Source organism: Notolepis coatsorum (assembly GCF_963971535.1).
Source record: "Notolepis coatsorum genome assembly, chromosome: 3".
NCBI classification, from domain to species: Eukaryota; Metazoa; Chordata; class Actinopteri; order Aulopiformes; family Paralepididae; genus Notolepis; species Notolepis coatsorum.
This window is the reverse complement of record NC_140167.1, coordinates 84,396,276-84,415,360: the sequence shown is the minus strand read 5'-3', so window position 1 is coordinate 84,415,360 and position 19,085 is coordinate 84,396,276. Positions and strand designations below refer to the sequence as shown.

The window sequence follows — 19,085 nt, the reverse complement described above, 5'->3', positions numbered from 1 at the left end:
TAGTAGAGACATAATTAGCATAGTAGGTAGTAAAACAGGCAAGGAAGATCCCGTAGTAGCAGTCTCAGTGTGGAGTGCTGACAGAGAGGAGTGCTGACACAGAGGAGTGCTGACACAGAGGAGTGCTGACAGAGAGAGGAGTGCTGACAGAGAGAGGAGTGCTGACAGAGAGAGGAGTGCTGACAGAGAGAGAGGAGTGCTGACAGAGAGAGGAGTGCTGACAGAGAGAGGAGTGCTGACAGAGAGAGGAGTGCTGACAGAGAGAGGAGTGCTGAGAGAGAGAGGAGTGCTGACAGAGAGAGGAGTGCTGACAGAGAGAGGAGTGCTGACAGAGAGAGGAGTGCTGACAGAGAAGAGTGCTGACAGAGAGAGGAGTGCTGACAGAGAGAGGAGTGCTGACAGAGAGAGGAGTGCTGACAGAGAGAGGAGTGCTGACAGAGAGAGGAATGCTGACAGAGAGAGGAGTGCTGAGAGAGAGGAGTGCTGAGAGAGAGAGGAGTACTGAGAGAGAGAGAGGAGTGCTGACAGAGAGAGGAGTGCTGACAGAGAGGAGTGCTGACAGAGAGAGGAGTGCTGACAGAGAGAGGAGTGCTGACAGAGAAGTCGGTCTCAGTGTGGAGTGCTGACAGAGAGAGGAGTGCTGACAGAGAGAGGAGTGCTGACAGAGAGAGGAGTGCTGACAGAGAGAAGAGTGCTGACAGAGAGGAGTGCTGACAGAGAGAGGAGTGCTGACAGAGAGGAGTGCTGACAGAGAGAGGAGTGCTGAGAGAGAGAGGAGTGCTGACAGAGAGAGGAGTGCTGAGAGAGAGAGGAGTGCTGACAGAGAAGTCGGTCTCAGTGTGGAGTGCTGACAGAGAGAGGAGTGCTGACAGAGAGAGGAGTGCTGACAGAGAGGAGTGCTGACAGAGAGAGGAGTGCTGACAGAGAGGAGTGCTGACAGAGAGAGGAGTGCTGACAGAGAGAGAGGAGTGCTGACAGAGAGAGGAGTGCTGACAGAGAGAGAGGAGTGCTGACAGAGAGAGGAGTGCTGACAGAGAGAGGAGTGCTGACAGAGAGAGGAGTGCTGACAGAGAGAGGAGTGCTGACAGAGAGAGGAGTGCTGACAGAGAGAGGAGTGCTGACAGAGAGAGGAGTGCTGACAGAGAGGAGTGCTGACAGAGAGGAGTGCTGACAGAGAGAGAGGAATGCTGACAGAGAGAGGAGTGCTGACAGAGAGGAGTGCTGACAGAGAGAGGAGTGCTGACAGAGAGAGGAGTGCTGACAGAGAGGAGTGCTGACAGAGAGAGGAGTGCTGACAGAATGCTGTTCATCGACTACAGCTCAGCATTCAATACCATAGTCCCCTCCAAACTCATAGCCAAGCTCAGGGACCTGGGCTTGAACTATGACCTGTGCCAGTGGGTCCTGGACTTCCTGACGGGCAGACCCCAGGTGGTAAGAGCCGGCAACTGCACCTCCTCATCCATCACGCTCAACATAGGGGCCCCCCAGGGCTGTGTTCTGAGCCCCCTCCTCTACTCCCTGTACACACATGACTGCGTAGCACAGCGGAACAACAACACCATCATCAAATTTGCTGATGACACAGTAGTGGTGGGCCTGATCTCTGCCAACGACGAAAGGGCCTACCTGGAAGAGGTAGAGAACCTGTCACAGTGGTGTCAGGAGAACTGCCTCTCCCTGAACGTCAGCAAAACAAAAGAGATGATTGTGGACTTCAGGAGGTCGGGGGTCAAGGACTACAGCCCCCTCAGCATCGACGGGGCACCAGTTGAGAGAGTGAACAGTTTCAAGTACCTCGGAGCCCACATATCCGAGGACTTGACATGGACCACACACATTGACAGTGTTGTGAAGAAGGCACGACAACGCCTCTACTTCCTCAGGCGCCTAAGGAAGTTCCAAGTCAGTCAGAAGATCCTTAGGAACTTCTACTCATGTACAATAGAGAGCATCCTGACCGGCAACATCACCTCCTGGTTTGGGAATAGCACTGCACAAGACCGTAGCAGACTACAAAGAGTGACACGTTCAGCCGAACGCACAATTAGAGGGGGGCTTCCCACCCTCCAGAACATTTACAACAAGCGGTGCAAGGGGAAGGCTAAGAGAATTATTAAGGACTCGAGCCACCCGAACAACTGCCTCTTTGAACTGCTGCCGTCAGGCAAGCGATACCGGAGTCTTATGGCGAGCACAGAAAGACTCAGAAGGAGCTTCTATCCCCAGGCCATCAGGCTGCTAAACGAACAATAATCGCTAAACGAACAATAATCACTATGCAACAACCATCAAATGCACACAGCACACACACCCACACGCACACACACACTCACTCAAACAAACAACACACTGCAGCACCCACTCTCCACACTTTAGATCACACAAACACACTTACACTTTATATTTATTGATAAAGGATTTGCACTACAACTCGTACACCTACTGTGAATTGTACCTAAACTGCACCTCGTCCATTTATGCCTTGCACTATATAGTATTGTATATTAGTACACTGCACAGTATTGTATATTGTATGGTAACTACGTCTACGAACATTGTACATATGTCTAAACTGAACACTGTGACCTCTTTTTTTTTTTCTTCTAATTTTTACTATGTTTTTATTTCATACTTATCTTGTCATGCACAGTCTCTGGAGCGCAACAGTAAGAAGCATTTTGTACAAAAGTATTCTGTACTTCTGTATGACAACTATTAAAGAAACTTGAAACTTGAAACTTGAGTGCTGACAGAGAGAGGAGTGCTGAGAGAGAGAGGAGTGCTGACAGAGAGAGGAGTGCTGACAGAGAAGTCGGTCTCAGTGTGGAGTGCTGACAGAGAAGTCGGTCTCAGTGTGGAGTGCTGACAGAGAAGTCGGTCTCATACACTGTAGCTGACCTATCACAAGCTCCGCCCTCTTTGCTTGACCCTCCTATCACAAGCTTTGCTTTCCTCTTTCAGGCTAAGCGAGGGCAGAACCTGAGATTGGTCAGTTAAGTTTAGTATCGACAATCCATTGACTAAAAACAGTACCTATCTGTCCGGCGATGACGGGCGGTCGAACCACCAGCAACACCAGCTTGTCCAGTAGCAGGTGGAGGAATCGAACCACCGGCTCCAGCTGGGAGGAGTTGAGAGCTGCGATGCTGGATTTAAGCTCCGCCTCCAGGCTGTTCTCCATGATGCGCATGTCTCCAATCCTCACAGGGAACATGTGCTCGTCTAGAGCATGGACTAACCCAAAGAACTTATCTAAGTACTGGTCCTAGATGAGAGGGAGAGGGAGAAGGAGAGGGAGAGGGAGAGGGAGGGAGAGGGAGAGGGAGAGGGAGAGGGAGAGAGAGAGAGAGAGAGAGAGAGAGAGAGAGAGAGAGAGAGAGAGAGAGAGAGAGAGAGAGAGAGAGAGAGAGAGAGAGAGAGAGAGAGAGAGAGAGAATTGCATGGACTATTGCAGGATCGACGAGCACAACACCTAACAGCCCGTACCAGATTAAAAACACCTGGGTTTTGGTCCAAAAGAAATGTGCTCAGCGTGCCGTTACCCTGGCCGGGGTACTTTAACTTTGTTGTTGTCAAGGCAACGTGATTGGTCTGTCATCCTCGCGGAGACCTGGTAATCTATGGGCTGTGTGTGAGCCAACACACTCTGCAGGTGTTTGAACCACAGGGGAGCTGCAGTGAGAGCTGGGCACAAACCAGGAGGAGGATGCCGCCTCATCCAGTGATCTATGAGGTCATTAACCTCAGTTAGGCTCCCAGGAGCCCAGAGCCCTAAACACCACAGAGACAGAGAGACCCTGGTAAATTACTAGAGAGGCGAGCTTCACTCACTAATGACCTGGAGGCAGGGGGCGCTGCGCTATCCGTTTCAACACAGTGCTGTTATCCGTCACTCACGACTAAAACTCAACACTAAGAACCATATGGACCAACTATAATACTGAGATTATTTGAGCAAACGTTGTAATATAAATCACAATGTAATTGAAACCCTTGCACTGAAGAACCATATAACTCCGTTTTGATGTTTTGCATTTGTAGTGATATATCACAAGAAAATCTACTGCCGTTAACTATGAATGAACACAACACTCTGTAATTTACCATCTTTAGATAATAAAGTGCTCAGCCTCTACCGTCTTTAACTATGAATGAACACAACACTCTAACTTACCATCTTTAGATATTAAAGTACTCAACCTCTACTGTCTTGCGTGTGTATGGTAGTCTATGGTAGTTACCTGAGTGTGTATGGTAGTTACCTGAGTGTGTATGAGTGTGTATGGTAGTTACCTGAGTGTGTATGAGTGTGTATGGTAGTTACCTGAGTGTGTATGAGTGTGTATGGTAGTTACCTGAGTGTGTATGAGTGTGTATGGTAGTTACCTGAGTGTGTATGAGTGTGTATGGTAGTTACCTGAGTGTGTATGGTAGTTACCTGAGTGTGTATGAGTGTGTATGGTAGTTACCTGAGTGTGTATGAGTGTGTATGGTAGTTACCTGAGTGTGTATGGTAGTTACCTGAGTGTGTATGGTAGTTACCTGAGTGTGTATGGTAGTTACCTGAGTGTGTATGGTAGTTACCTGAGTGTGTATGGTAGTTACCTGAGTGTGTATGAGTGTGTATGGTAGTTACCTGAGTGTGTATGAGTGTGTATGGTAGTTACCTGAGTGTGTATGGTAGTTACCTGAGTGTGTATGGTAGTTACCTGAGTGTGTATGAGTGTGTATGGTAGTTACCTGAGTGTGTATGAGTGTGTATGGTAGTTACCTGAGTGTGTATGGTAGTTACCTGAGTGTGTATGGTAGTTACCTGAGTGTGTATGGTAGTTACCTGAGTGTGTATGAGTGTGTATGGTAGTTACCTGAGTGTGTATGGTAGTTACCTGAGTGTGTATGGTAGTTACCTGAGTGTGTATGGTAGTTACCTGAGTGTGTATGAGTGTGTATGGTAGTTACCTGAGTGTGTATGGTAGTTACCTGAGTGTGTATGGTAGTTGAGTGTGTATGGTAGTTACCTGAGTGTGTATGGTAGTTACCTGAGTGTGTATGAGTGTGTATGGTAGTTACCTGAGTGTGTATGGTAGTCTATGGTAGTTACCTGAGTGTGTATGAGTGTGTATGGTAGTTACCTGAGTGTGTATGGTAGTTACCTGAGTGTGTATGGTAGTTACCTGAGTGTGTATGGTAGTTACCTGAGTGTGTATGAGTGTGTATGGTAGTTACCTGAGTGTGTATGAGTGTGTATGGTAGTTACCTGAGTGTGTATGGTAGTTACCTGAGTGTGTATGAGTGTGTATGGTAGTTACCTGAGTGTGTATGGTAGTTACCTGAGTGTGTATGGTAGTTACCTGAGTGTGTATGGTAGTTACCTGAGTGTGTAACCTGAGTGTGTATGGTAGTTACCTGAGTGTGTATGGTAGTTACCTGAGTGTGTATGGTAGTTACCTGAGTGTGTATGGTAGAAACAGTCACCACCTCCACATTGAACACTCCTCTATGGTTGTCGACCCACTTCATTCCAGGGAGAGGAACCTTTAAAAATATAAACCATGTCAATCAACCATACCACAGCTTATATAACCTTTGATGTAGGTTATATCTACATCAAATGTAATTTGTTTCAAATGATTGATGTACCAACAAGAATTAATAATAGTGCAGGATCAGTCTCATCGACCTGTATAGACCATTGTTTTACGAACGCCCGAAACATTTTCAAAAGTTGTATCTGAGCCTGTGGGCTTCAGTGACCACAACATTATTGCGTTAACCTTAAAGATGAAGGTTCCTAAGGTAGGACCCAAAATAATAATTTTCTGAGGATGAGTTTATTAATGATGTAAAAAATTTACTCTGGAATACTGTGCTAGAGACAAGGCATACAGAGGCTGCATTAGAGAAATGTATGGAATTATTTACAGATGTCTGTGACAAACACGCTCCTGTAAAGAAGCTCTCATTTATTGAGTCAGATGGTATATTCATCACTAAACCATTTGACATTGCAACCCATTTCAACAACTACTTTGTTTCCAAGGTAAACACAATTAGAAATCAAATGTTGCCAATGAGTGGTAAGCTGTCAGACTCTGTAATTAAAAAATATATAATGTATGACAAGAAATGCCGATTTAAATTCAGGATCACAAGTCCAAATGATATTGAATAGCTCCTCCTAGCACTTAAACCAGATAAACCTTGCAGTGTTGATAATCTGAATGGAAAACTGCTACAAATGTCTGCAAAATTTGTGGCTAAGCCACTATCACATATATTTAATTTATGTTTTGAAGAGAGGGTCTTTCCTCAGCCTTGGAAAATAGCCAAAGTAACTCTACTACCAAAGAACTGTAAAGAGCAATTTACAGGTTCAAACAGTAGGCCCATTAGTATTTTACCAGTAATAGGTAAGTTATTGGAAGGAATTGTGTTCAAGCAGATTCAAAAGTATTTGAACGAAAACAACATTAATTCTGATTTCCAGCATGCATACAAAGTAGGAAACTCTACAGGAACTGCTTTAACATCTCTTACAGATAGCTGGCTACAGCTGATCGATAGGAAGTTAGTTGTGGGTACAGTGCTCTTGGATTTCAGTGCGGCTTTCTACATCATAGATCATGACCTATTATTATTGAAATTACACACATATGGGTTTGAAGACACTGCCATGGAATGGATGAGAAGCTACTTGTCTAATAGACAACAATGTGTTATATTTAATGGCTCCATGTCAAATATGGTAACACTCCAGTGTGGTATTCCCCAAGGAAGTTGTCTTGGACCCCTCCTTTACTCTATATTTGTAAATGATATGCCTTATGTATTGGAAAGTGCAGGTACAGCGATTTATGCTGATGATACAACTATATATGCATCCGCTGAGAGCACAGAACAAGTGAATAAGATACTTCAAAGTGAATTATTTATGATTTCGAATTGGATAACCGAAAACAGACTAAAATTAAATGTAGCAAAAACAAAATGTCTTATACTCGGCTCTAAATATTCCTTAAGGTCGGAGCATAGACTGAGTCTCTCATTACAAGACGCTGGTATTGAACAAGTGAAGGAGGCCAAATTGTTGGGTGTAACTATTGACGGGGCACTACTTTGGTCTACCCAGATTAATAACGTGGTTACCAGGATGAGTAGAAACATCTCCATAATAAGAATAAATGCCTACCTCCTAACGAATACAACAATTAAAATGGTAGTACAATCTTTAGTCTTGTCCCATCTTGACTACTGCCCAGCAATTTGGTCTAGCGCGTCAAAGTTAGTAAACTCCAGCTCACTCAAAATAGAGCTGCCCGACTCACTCTTCACTGCTCTATAAGGAATAGTGGGGTGGACGAGAGACTAGCATGCAGTTTGATTAGGTTTTTAAAGAACATGTGTACCTTGGGTAAACCCACTCAATTGTATTCTATGCTTTTATCCACCAATGATAGACATGACCATAATACCAGACATGCTTCAAGTAGTCGCTTCACCCTACCTCTGCCTAGAACCAACGCTCTAAAGAAAACTGCAATGTATAGAGCCATAACATACTGGAATAGGATCCCATTACATATTATACGGACGGAAAACAAGGACAGTTTCAAAAAGAAACTCAAAGGAGCCATAATCCGGAAGGAAATTAATATATGTCATGCATGAGTGTAGCTGCAGCCATGTTATCCAAAACGTCTTCTGATTACTTTGTGTGTGTTTTTTTCTTTTTAACACTATGGACCGTCCACGAATTAACTCGTGATTCGATTCCACCCGTTGAGGACCAGAGCCACGAGTTAACTCGTGGCGAGTTGTTATTGTTTTATTCCATATTTATAACGCTATTAACGTCCGCGATCGACATGCAGGACCTACCCACATATTTGATTTTCGAAACATGCAATACCAGCCAGATCCGCTTAGGGGCGCCATCGCTCCACTGCAGTATCATTGAGGGCATTTGAAGAAAAAAAATCTTTTCACTGTATGTGGGCATTTCATATGAGCCTCGGTTCCAAACGAACACCCTCCATCTTTTATCACGTCACCGATCGCATATTTCAGCCTGGAATAATGGGATTTATGATTAGCCAATGGACATATCGATCTACCAGAATCCGATGACTAATGAAGAAATGCTGCCGGCGATCACATGGCCTGACGGTAGGATACTATTCCCCCAAATTACAGCTGGATTGGACATTGTTTTAAAACCTAACGTGATTGATCAGTGAAAATGGCTACCTGAACGCACACTGTATTGCTAATCAATAATACTAATCGGCGTTCCCCGCCGCCCCCATTTCATCCATAGATGCTCTGTAATAGTCCGGATGCTACGCAGTTTGTTTTATTTCATTCGTATATATACAGCAGAAAAAAGACGAGACGAAAAGTGCGATAAACCTTATATTCACGACGCTATAAAATGCCAACCAACCGGTGGATTTTTATTTTCTTTTAAGCCATTATGAAGGCACGGTTTATGCACTCAAGTGACAATGAGAATGGACAGATAGCAATACTATACATTATATATAGGGATGCTCGATATTGGCTTTTTTACCGATACCGATATTCCGATATTGTCCAACTCTTAATTTCCGATACCGATATCAACCGATACCGATATATGCAGGGTTTCCCCCCCAAAAAACTGAATAATTTCAGGTAACTAATAATTTCACTGGATATATATATAACAAATATTGTTATTGTTTTTTTCTTTTTTTAAACCGATACAGATATTTTCCGATATCACATTTTACTGCAGATATCGGCCGATAATATTGGTCGGCCGATAATATCGGACATCCCTAATTATATATATAGCTGTTAGAAAGTACATCGGTTTGTAAACAAACCTCTGTCCTCTGGCCTATAAATCGGCGCAAGACTGTGGTCGCCAAAGTGTTAATGGTATGGTGAAATTGATGTTTTAGTAACATTGATGAGCATTCTAAAAGCAATTCTTAAAAATATTCTATTTTAAAAACAATCTTAAATTGTATTTAACACTGTATTTTGTATTTTGTTTCAAAAATCAAATAAAAAAATACTATGTACTATGTACTATTCCTCAGTAGAACATGCCACCATTTTGGTCCGAGTCTGGAGCCATGCTAAGGCAGAAAGCACTGTACCCAGCAGCCAGTACCCAGCAGCATGTACCCAGCAGCCAGTACCCAGCAGCCAGTACCCAGCAGCATGTACCCAGCAGCCAGTACCCAGCAGTATGTACCCAGCAGCCAGTACCCAGCAGCATGTACCCAGCAGCCAGTACCCAGCAGCATGTACCCAGCAGCCAGTACCCAGCAGCATGTACCCAGTAGCCAGTACCCAGCAGCATGTACCCAGCAGCCAGTACCCAGCAGCATGTACCCAGCAGCCAGTACCCAGCAGCATGTACCCAGCAGCCAGTACCCAGCAGCATGTACCCAGCAGCATGTACCCAGCAGCCAGTACCCAGCAGCCAGTACCCAGCAGCATGTACCCAGCAGCCAGTACCCAGCAGCATGTACCCAGTAGCCAGTACCCAGCAGCATGTACCCAGCAGCCAGTACCCAGCAGCATGTACCCAGCAGCCAGTACCCAGCAGCATGTACCCAGCAGCATGTACCCAGCAGCCAGTACCCAGCAGCCAGTACCCAGCAGCATGTACCCAGCAGCCAGTACCCAGCAGCCAGTACCCTGTACCAGGGTTTCCGTTAGAATTTTTTTTTGCCGGTCTGAGTGTCTGGTAGATTTCAATCTACCGGACAAATGGGATCAATTCCGGTCAGAGTTTATTGAGCTTAAAAAAAATTGATAGGCCTATATAAAGAATGACATCCTCAAGGCATTTATAATATTTTAACTTAAAACTAGGCTACTTTTGCGTATATACAGTCATTAATATATTCCAAATAAAATAAGTCCCTCGTGACTTCGTGCTGCTGCCGACTTGAGGTGTCGGTGGGCAGTCTGCCCAACATTAATAAACAGCAGTCTGTTATAATCACATTTTTATGAGCTAACGAATTCCGTTATATTGGACATTTGTATTAATTATATCAAGCGAAGAACTGAGAAATTTGGCAGAGAGAGACGGCAACATTATCGTGGGTTTGCGTGATGACTCTCTCCACCTCCCAACGACTTGGTGCTGGTCATAATGTCCGGTGAAAATAATTCCCTCTAAGCACAATTTGATTATTTGAATTGTATTAAAATAGGCTAAAATTAAATAGCCTATGCGATGAACGAAACAATCATTACATTTGTTTCATCGTTGCTTCAACGATGTTGTCAGCGGGAGCTTGGTGCTAGATTTGCGAGAGCATGCAGCTGCAGACCCGCAGAGCAGCAGTGTTTTCAGGTCCGGTCTGGGGACTGCTCAGCAGCGCCCCCCACCCAACAGCTGAATTGCCAATGGCTGAATTGGAGTATTGCACTGTGCGGGCACAGCTCTGTGGGTTCTGTGGCTCTGCAGCTGCATGCTTCTCGCAAATCTAGCACCAAGCTCCCGCTGACAACATCGTTGTCATTATTAGACCTGCTTGGTGAAGCAACGATGAAACAAATGTAATGATTGTTTCGTTCATCGCATAGGCTATTTAATTTTAGCCTATTTTAATACAATTCAAATAATCAAATTGTGCTTAGAGGGAATTATTTTCACCGGACATTATGACCGGAGAGATTAAATATGTCGGACTTCAACAGATTTTGCCGGTCAAATACCGGTAATTACCGGCTAACGGAAACCCTGCCCTGTACCCAGCAGCCAGCAGCCAGTACCCTGTACCCAGCAGCAAGTACCCAGCAGCAAGTACCCAGTACCCAGCAGCAAGTACCCTGTACCCAGCAGCAAGTACCCAGCAGCAAGTACCCTGTACCCAGCAGCAAGTACCCTGTACCCAGCAGCAAGTACCCTGTACTCAGCAGCAAGTACCCAGCAGCAAGTACCCAGTACCCAGCAGCAAGTACCCAGCAGCAAGTACCCAGTACCCAGCAGCAAGTACCCTGTACCCAGCAGCAAGTACCCTGTACCCAGCAGCAAGTACCCAGCAGCAAGTACCCAGTACCCAGCAGCAAGTACCCTGTACCCAGCAGCAAGTACCCAGCAGCAAGTACCCAGTACCCAGCAGCAAGTACCCAGCAGCCAGTACCCTGTACCCAGTACCCAGCAGCAAGTACCCTGTACCCAGCAGCAAGTACCCAGCACCCTGTAGCCAGTACCCAGTCTATATATATTATGGATGAGCTTGTAGATGATGATGGAGGATGAGGATGATGAAGGAGGTGTCTTACATCAGGTGAGAGGACAGAGTAGGACTGAGGAGGTTTTTCCAGGGACACAGGAAGACAGAAGTGTCCCGTCCTCAGACGTCCATTCTGCAGCATGGGGATCCACTGTGAAGAGACAATATTCAGTCAGGGACAGTATTTCACCATGCCTGGGATGTTCTGTGTGTGTGTGTGTGTGTGTGTGTGTGTGTGTGTGTGTGTGTGTGTGTGTGTGTGTGTGTGTGTGTGTGTGTGTGACCTACAGTGTATCCTACAGGGGTCTCCAGGGGTGTGTGTGTGTGTGTGTGTGTGTGTGTGTGTGTGTGTGTGTGTGTGTGTGTGTGTGTGTGTGTGTGTGTGACCTACAGTGTATCCTACAGGGGTCTCCAGGGGGGTGTTCTGCTTCTGCTGACAGCTGACGTGGTAGAAGGTGAACAGGATGTGATGGTGATCTGACAGAGACGCCGGCAGCTTCACCTTGATCTCATCGTGGAAGTCTGGAGATCTGCACACACACACACACACACGCACACTAGTTTAACTGTGGAGCGATAGTTAGCCTCCTTCCACAGTGTCTCTGGACTCCTCACCATCTCTACTTTGATGTGATAATGTCTCACTCTAGCTTCTAGTTATTAGCCTAGCTAACTCCATATCTTGGCTTACCTGCAGTGGACGTGGATGGAGATGGAACACTGCGCGAGCAAAGCAGTCGAAAACAGCGCATTTCTGCAGACTAATGTTATGTTTTGACAACAGATGTTTTGAAAAATTGCTTGTATTGCCACCCTTACTTGCAAATGTTTTATTGCACTTGTGGCAACGTGCGTTGTCGGCATCGACTTTCGTAAAATGTGTACCCAGACTTTCGAGCGTTACGTTCGCTCCACCATGACGAGCGCATGCAGAGCTCTGTCTGTCTGTCGGAGCCACGGACAGCACAAAGTACCCGTATGTGCATTTGTGTGAGTGGCTCGCAACGAGTGTGTGTAACGGCTCGCTGAGTCGCTGCGGCTCGCTTCTCGTGCAGACAGAGAGAGGAGACACAACTTTGAGAATAGAATAACGGCTGTCATTTCTTTATCGCGTGATAAGAGTCCGCCGTTAACTTAGCCCGGTAACGCCGTTAACGGCCCGGCCTTAATCTAAAGTAAAAGTATGCATTCTACAAGTGTGTATTCCAGTGTTGTGAGCATTCAAGCCTCGAACCATTGACCTCTACATGTTGTGTTAAAGTGGTGTGTGGTCGTTGTGCTGCTCTGATTAAATGGCATGTTAAAGTGGTGTGTGGTCCAGTTATGCTGCTCTGATTAAAGGGCATGTTAAAGTGGTGTGTGGTCCAGTTATGCTGCTCTGATTAAAGGGCGTGTTAAAGTGGTGTGTGGTCCAGTTATGCTGCTCTGATTAAAGGGCATGTTAAAGTGGTGTGTGGTCCAGTTATGCTGCTCTGATTAAAGGGCATGTTAAAGGGGTGTGTGGTCCAGTTATGCTGCTCTGATTAAAGGTTATGTTAAAGTGGTGTGTGGTTTAGTTATGCTGCTCTGATTAAAGGGCATGTTAAAGGGGTGTGTGGTCCAGTTATGCTGCTCTGATTAAAGGGCATGTTAAAGTGGTGTGTGGTCCAGTTATGCTGCTCTGATTAAAGGGCATGTTAAAGTGGTGTGTGGTCCAGTTATGCTGCTCTGATTAAAGGGCATGTTAAAGTGGTGTGTGGTCCAGTTATGCTGCTCTGATTAAAGGGCATGTTAAAGTGGTGTGTGTGGTCCAGTTATGCTGCTCTGATTAAATGGCATGTTAAAGTGGTGTGTGGTCCAGTTATGCTGCTCTGATTAAAGGGCATGTTAAAGTGGTGTGTGGTCCAGTTATGCTGCTCTGATTAAAGGGCATGTTAAAGTGGTGTGTGGTCCAGTTATGCTGCTCTGATTAAAGGGCATGTTAAAGTGGTGTGTGGTCCAGTTATGCTGCTCTGATTAAAGGGCATGTTAAAGTGGTGTGTGGTCCAGTTATGCTACTCTGATTAAAGGGCATGTTAAAGTGGTGTGTGGTCCAGTTATGCTGCTCTGATTAAATGGCATGTTAAAGTGGTGTGTGGTCCAGTTATGCTGCTCTGATTACGTCCTCTTGAAGTTGACAGGCTTCAAATGTGAAAGTATATAATCTTCATATAATTTGCCATGTATACATTTTTCATCAAAGCAATCAGAGTAAAAAGTAAAAGGTTCCCAAAAATGAAACTACTCGCGTAAAGGACAAGTAGCTTGAAAATATACTTAAGCGCGGTGCTTGAGTAAAAATACTTAGTGACAAAGCCAGAGCACCGGTTGGAGGGTTGAGAGGAAGCGTTCTCATGGGAACAGAGCAGAGGAGGAAGCGGCTCGCAGCAGACGGGGCCGTGGAGGTTGGCGGAGCAGCATGGAGCATCAAAGCTTTAACAGCTACGCTTCGGTTCTAATCACCCCCCCGACGGTGTTAAAGCAAAGCTACACAAGCAAAAACAAACGTTACAATGGAAAGAGGTCGGACTATTTCCACGTCTGGGTTTCTTGTGTACTTAATCGTGTTTTCTACATGGTGCTATTTTTAAAAGAACCAGTACAATGCAAATCCTGTTTTTCCAAATCCTGTTGCAACAGATGGCATGTAGGGCTGGGGGCGATATGACCAAAATATCATATCAGGATAGTTTTGATGGTATAATGGTATGTGGTGGTATAGTTTTCAAGTGCAAATTACATCATAATATAAATTTTTTCTTTAATACAAATACAATTATCTTGTAATTACAATTGTCATGTTACCATTTCATTCAAAATGGTCTATTTTGGTCTATCTGTATATATACTGTGGACGACGGTATAGTAAAAATACATACTTTTGCATAATGAATGAATGAATTAATGACTTTATTTGACAATATAAAAGAACATGTGACAGAAGCACAGTCAGGAGATACTGCCAAGGATGGACACAAGAAAGCTCAGAGCTTATTTCCATTGTGGTCCTTGTAGGGGGGGGGGGGGTGAGATGCTTAGACATGCATCATACAGACATGACATCACATATACATAACAGACGCATAAAAACATGTAAGGGTGCCTTTTAGCTGGGTTAATTATAGTCCCTTTTGAGCCATGTCTTTAGGCTGGACTTGAATCTAACAGCACTGATTACAATTTTCACTGGGCAGACTGTTCCAAAAGACAGGTGCAAAATATAAAAATGACTCCTTCCCCATACAACTCCTGAATCTGACTGGCACAAAGTCAGTTGAGCTACGCCTAGTTGGATATGCATGGGTGTCCCTGATATGGTTGAAGTAGTTGTTGAAGTACACTGGCACTACCCTGTGCACGATTCTGTGAACTAGGCACATCCCTATTTGGTTGACTCTGTCTTCCACCTTTAGCCATCTCATGTTCTCAAAGTGTGATGGGTCAAGGTGGGTTCAGGCGGGTAGCCTTAGTATTACCCTGACTAGCTTGTTTTGTGATGTCTGTAGTTTTATTTTCGGACTTTTGGGGGCGTGTTGTACCAGGAGCCACATGCATAGTCATAGTGACACTGTATGAGAGCTCCAGCAAGAATCTTCATCGCTGACTGATCTAAAAAATGGGAGATTCTGGCAAGGTATCTAGTCCTGTTATTGATCTTTGTAAGTACTTGTGTTGAGCCATGCTTTCCTCTGATAAGCTGTTTTCCAGGACGGAACCAAGATATTTCACAGATGTTTTGTCGGTGAGAACAGTATCTCCTATTCTAATGTTAAAACCTGGCGATTTTCTGAGCCTGACCTTTGACCCGAATAGTATGGACTCAGTCTTCCCCACATGGAGGGACTGCTTGTTGTACTCTAGCCAGTCACTAACCTTCTCTAATCTGCACTCAATATCTGCTCGACCACTTGTTTGTCTTTATGAGACACTAGTAAGGCGGAGTCATCCGCATATAAAAAAAGGTCACATGAGCAAGCAGCTTTCAGGTCATTAATATACAGGAGAAATAGAAATGGACCCAATACACTCCCTTGAGGGACCCCGCACTCTACTGTCCGAGGACTGGATACCTGCATACCTTCATACTTTCATATTCAGTACCTACCAGTCCTACATGGATCCATGACGTATACCTTCATATTCAGTAGAGCTACCAGTCCTACATGGATCCATGACAGTATACATTTACATTTACATTTAGTCATTTAGCTGACGCTTTTATCCAAAGCGACTTACAAGTTCTGTACGACAAGACAGCAAGAAGGGTACAACTCTATCAGCTGAGTAACAATGTTCATCAAGTGTTGCGTGTTACAGTGTAGGTTAGTTTATTAGGACAAGTGCATGACAGTAAGGTTAGTCAGGGTTAGATTTTTTTTTTTTTTTTTTTTACTTATATATATATAAGTATACTTTCATATTCAGTAGAGCTACCAGTCCTACATGGATCCATGACGGTATACCTTCATATTCAGTAGAGCTACCAGTCCTACATGGATCCATGACAGTATACCTTCATATTCAGTAGAGCTACCAGTCCTACATGGATCCATGACGGTATACCTTCATATTCAGTAGAGCTACCAGTCCTACATGGATCCATGACAGTATACCTTCATATTCAGTAGAGCTACCAGTCCTACATGGATCCATGACAGTATACCTTCATATTCAGTAGAGCTACCGGTCCTACATGGATCCATGACAGTATACCTTCATATTCAGTAGAGCTACAAGTCCTACATGGATCCATGACAGTATAGCTTCATATTCAGTAGAGCTACCAGTCCTACATGGATCCATGACAGTATACCTTCATATTCAGTAGAGCTACCAGTCCTACATGGATCCATGACGGTATACCTTCATATTCAGTAGAGCTACCAGTCCTACATGGATCCATGACAGTATACCTTCATATTCAGTACACCTACCAGTCCTATATGGATCCATGACAGTATACCTTCATATTCAGTAGAGCTACCAGTCCTACATGGATCCATGACAGTATACCTTCATATTCAGTAGACCTACCGGTCCTACATGGATCCATGAGAAACTATCCTCCAATGTTGAGAACATAATCAAATCATTTCAGATTTCAGCCAATCTGCTTCCATACAGTGCATTGTGGAAAAAGTTACCTGATTGGCTCATCGGCCAGTCCGTCAGTTGTCAGTAGTTGTAAAGGATAACAGCTAGCTTGTTGACAAACAAGTAATGAAACTAGTTTGCTACAATTCAGTTAATTCTAGTGTTAGCCAATGTTAATCTCCCATAGCAACCTATCACACTGGCAGTGGTGATTTCATAAGGGGTTGCACTGTGTTTTAATGACGTCAAGTGCTCCCTTGCATGCGCATAAATGTGCCCTCGCGAATAAAGATGATGCCGAATAGCCTCTAGGAATGGAATGTAACACATTTCATTCACAGGATTTGTGTGAATGGTCCAACTGTAGTATTTGAACACACCTGACGACCTGAGCTATTGTTATGCTGAGTAGCCAGGTGGGTACTTGGCACAGAGTCGAGTGGACATTCTTGTGTGTGCACGCTCGTGCACATCCGTGCATGTGCGTGCTCCTGCTCAAAAAGCAGATGGCACGGCGTGCAACCCCGTCCCATGACCACTGCACCACTGGACACTGGTCCAATGCATGTGTTCACATTTGAAACATATCATGATGCTATTTGAACTTTGATTAAAATAAAATACTTGTCATTGTCCGATTTGAAAGATATTTGAGGATTCAGGACCTTGGCCTGCTGTGCAACGTTTCATCCACATCGGTCCTGTAGTTACAGACACACACACAGACAGACACACACACAGACAGACAGACAGACAGACAGACAGACAGACAGACAGACAGACAGACAGACATCCAAACACATTTTCAAGATTCAAGAGATTTATTTGTCACATACATACACGAGACATGTAGTGAAATGAAGGTGGCCATGCCCACCTTGATTGTGCAAAAATACAAATAATAAAATAGAATAGATAATAAAATAAAATAAAATAGCGTAGAAGCCTGGTGGTGACAACAAATCAAATTATACACCTGAAGCTGAAGTAATAATACATCTGAAAATAAATAATACATCTGAAAATAATACTCTGACTGGATTAACACCATTGGACTGGTTCTTTGAATTTAGGAGGTTTGAAAGAGAGAGTGGACAACCCAGAAGTTTCAGGTAATTATACTGTAGAAATAAAGTAAAATATATCAGACCATGCTGCAGGAGAGTCTTCACACATTTCACATTATCTTTAAACTTGGCAAAAAGAAACTTTGCAAAACTTTATTCAACAAAGGTCACATACCCCCCCCTCCCTCCTCCTCCGATACGTCTTTGAAGGAATGTTGACAACAGAAATATTGTGCCATCTCTGAGTGCCATGCGGACTGTAATTGACCACTTACGCTTCACTCTACGCTGATGATGGAGGGCTGTCCTGGTCGCTGTAGTTGTCGGTCACAGGTTGATTAACTTTAACCTTGAAGGCATGACCCCCCCCACACCCCACCCCACCCGGTGACAAGTGACAAACCGCTGTGTGTCGTAAAAGACTCCTAAGAGCGGTGATAAAATAGGAGAGAGAGAGAGGAGGAGGAGGATATGGGGGCTATAGAGAGAGGAGGAGGACATGGGGGCTATAGAAGGGAGGCCTAAGCTCTAATGTGGAGAGGGAGGAGGACCTGGGGGCTAAGCCAAGGACACCAGTGGACAATATCCTAAACTATGGGTCAAGTCTCCCCAACACACAAACAGACAGAATTTATAAAAATTCTGCAATGTAAAATAAATACATTGATAAATAGACATTAACTCTGTCTGCGCCATACCTGCCCCATATTTCTCGGGTTTCGAATCCAACCGTTGAGAGCCAAAACCAGAGGGTTTTGATCCTTTTCTCTTTTTTTCGATTTTCCCATTCTAAACACTCGCGCGGACCTGCCTGTGTCTCCCTGGCACCGCTGCCTACGTTATAATTGCAACGACGATCGAATCCCGACATGTGGCAGTATCGCCTACCTTTTGAACTGGGTCTCTAAGGTGTCTTTCAGTACTGAGGTACCGCCGGCTGCAGGAATCCCTTCCCCCTCAAAGTGAGCAGCGCACACAGCCATCTGTCGGAGATCTGCTCGCCTGAAACCTATTGTTTCCCGTATTATAGCCAGACTCAATATGTAATATAAGTATGGTTTTAGAGCGGTCTAGGGTAATTCCCGAAATGCTGAGTTATAGCCTTATACGTCAATTCCACTATAGACGTTGCCGTTTCTTGCCTATACACGCTATTATTCCGAAATCAAATCTATATCATAGGTATTATGTTCCATCATGAATGCATGAAAGGGGGGGGGGGGGGGGGGGGGGTCGTTTCTGATTATTTGATTGTCAGTAACGGCATTCGTATTGAACACTAAAAACGCTTATCAGCCCGATCGGTATAAAAGCATTGCAGGATCAAGCAAACATTTACGTCAGATCGTCCTTACCTGTGATCGGGACGGGAGTATTCCAAAAATAATATTCCAATTGTTTGATCGCCATCTGGTACATCCAATGTCCATTTGATCCACAGCATAACCCACCACAACATATGGATCGGGAATATTTGACGCGCTTCAATGGAACCTGGAAAATCGCTCCCCTCGCCCGACAAGGAAAAGTGAAACCGGAGACATTTGGCCATTACACAGGCCAAGATACAAGGTTACAAAGGGTGCTCGATACCACCGTCTAGCTGGATGCGGCCGGTATTGCACTTTGGCGACCTCAGACTCATTCCCTATGGTAA

General features: G+C 44.6%; 1 protein-coding gene across 4 annotated transcripts in view; it reads right to left on the bottom strand.

Moving 5' to 3' along the window:
- Nucleotides 1-19,085, bottom strand: part of dock7 (dedicator of cytokinesis 7) — a 303,680-nt gene that overhangs the window by 158,125 nt on the left and 126,470 nt on the right. For all 4 annotated transcript variants that reach the window (XM_084309449.1, XM_084309450.1, XM_084309451.1 and 1 more), the window contains exons 17-20: nt 11,641-11,779; nt 11,299-11,400; nt 5,452-5,538; nt 3,037-3,268 (exon numbers count right to left, since the gene is read on the bottom strand). In XM_084309449.1, the coding sequence (XP_084165575.1) occupies nt 3,037-3,268; nt 5,452-5,538; nt 11,299-11,400; nt 11,641-11,779 (560 nt within the window). The remainder of the gene's footprint in view (nt 1-3,036; nt 3,269-5,451; nt 5,539-11,298; nt 11,401-11,640; nt 11,780-19,085) is intronic.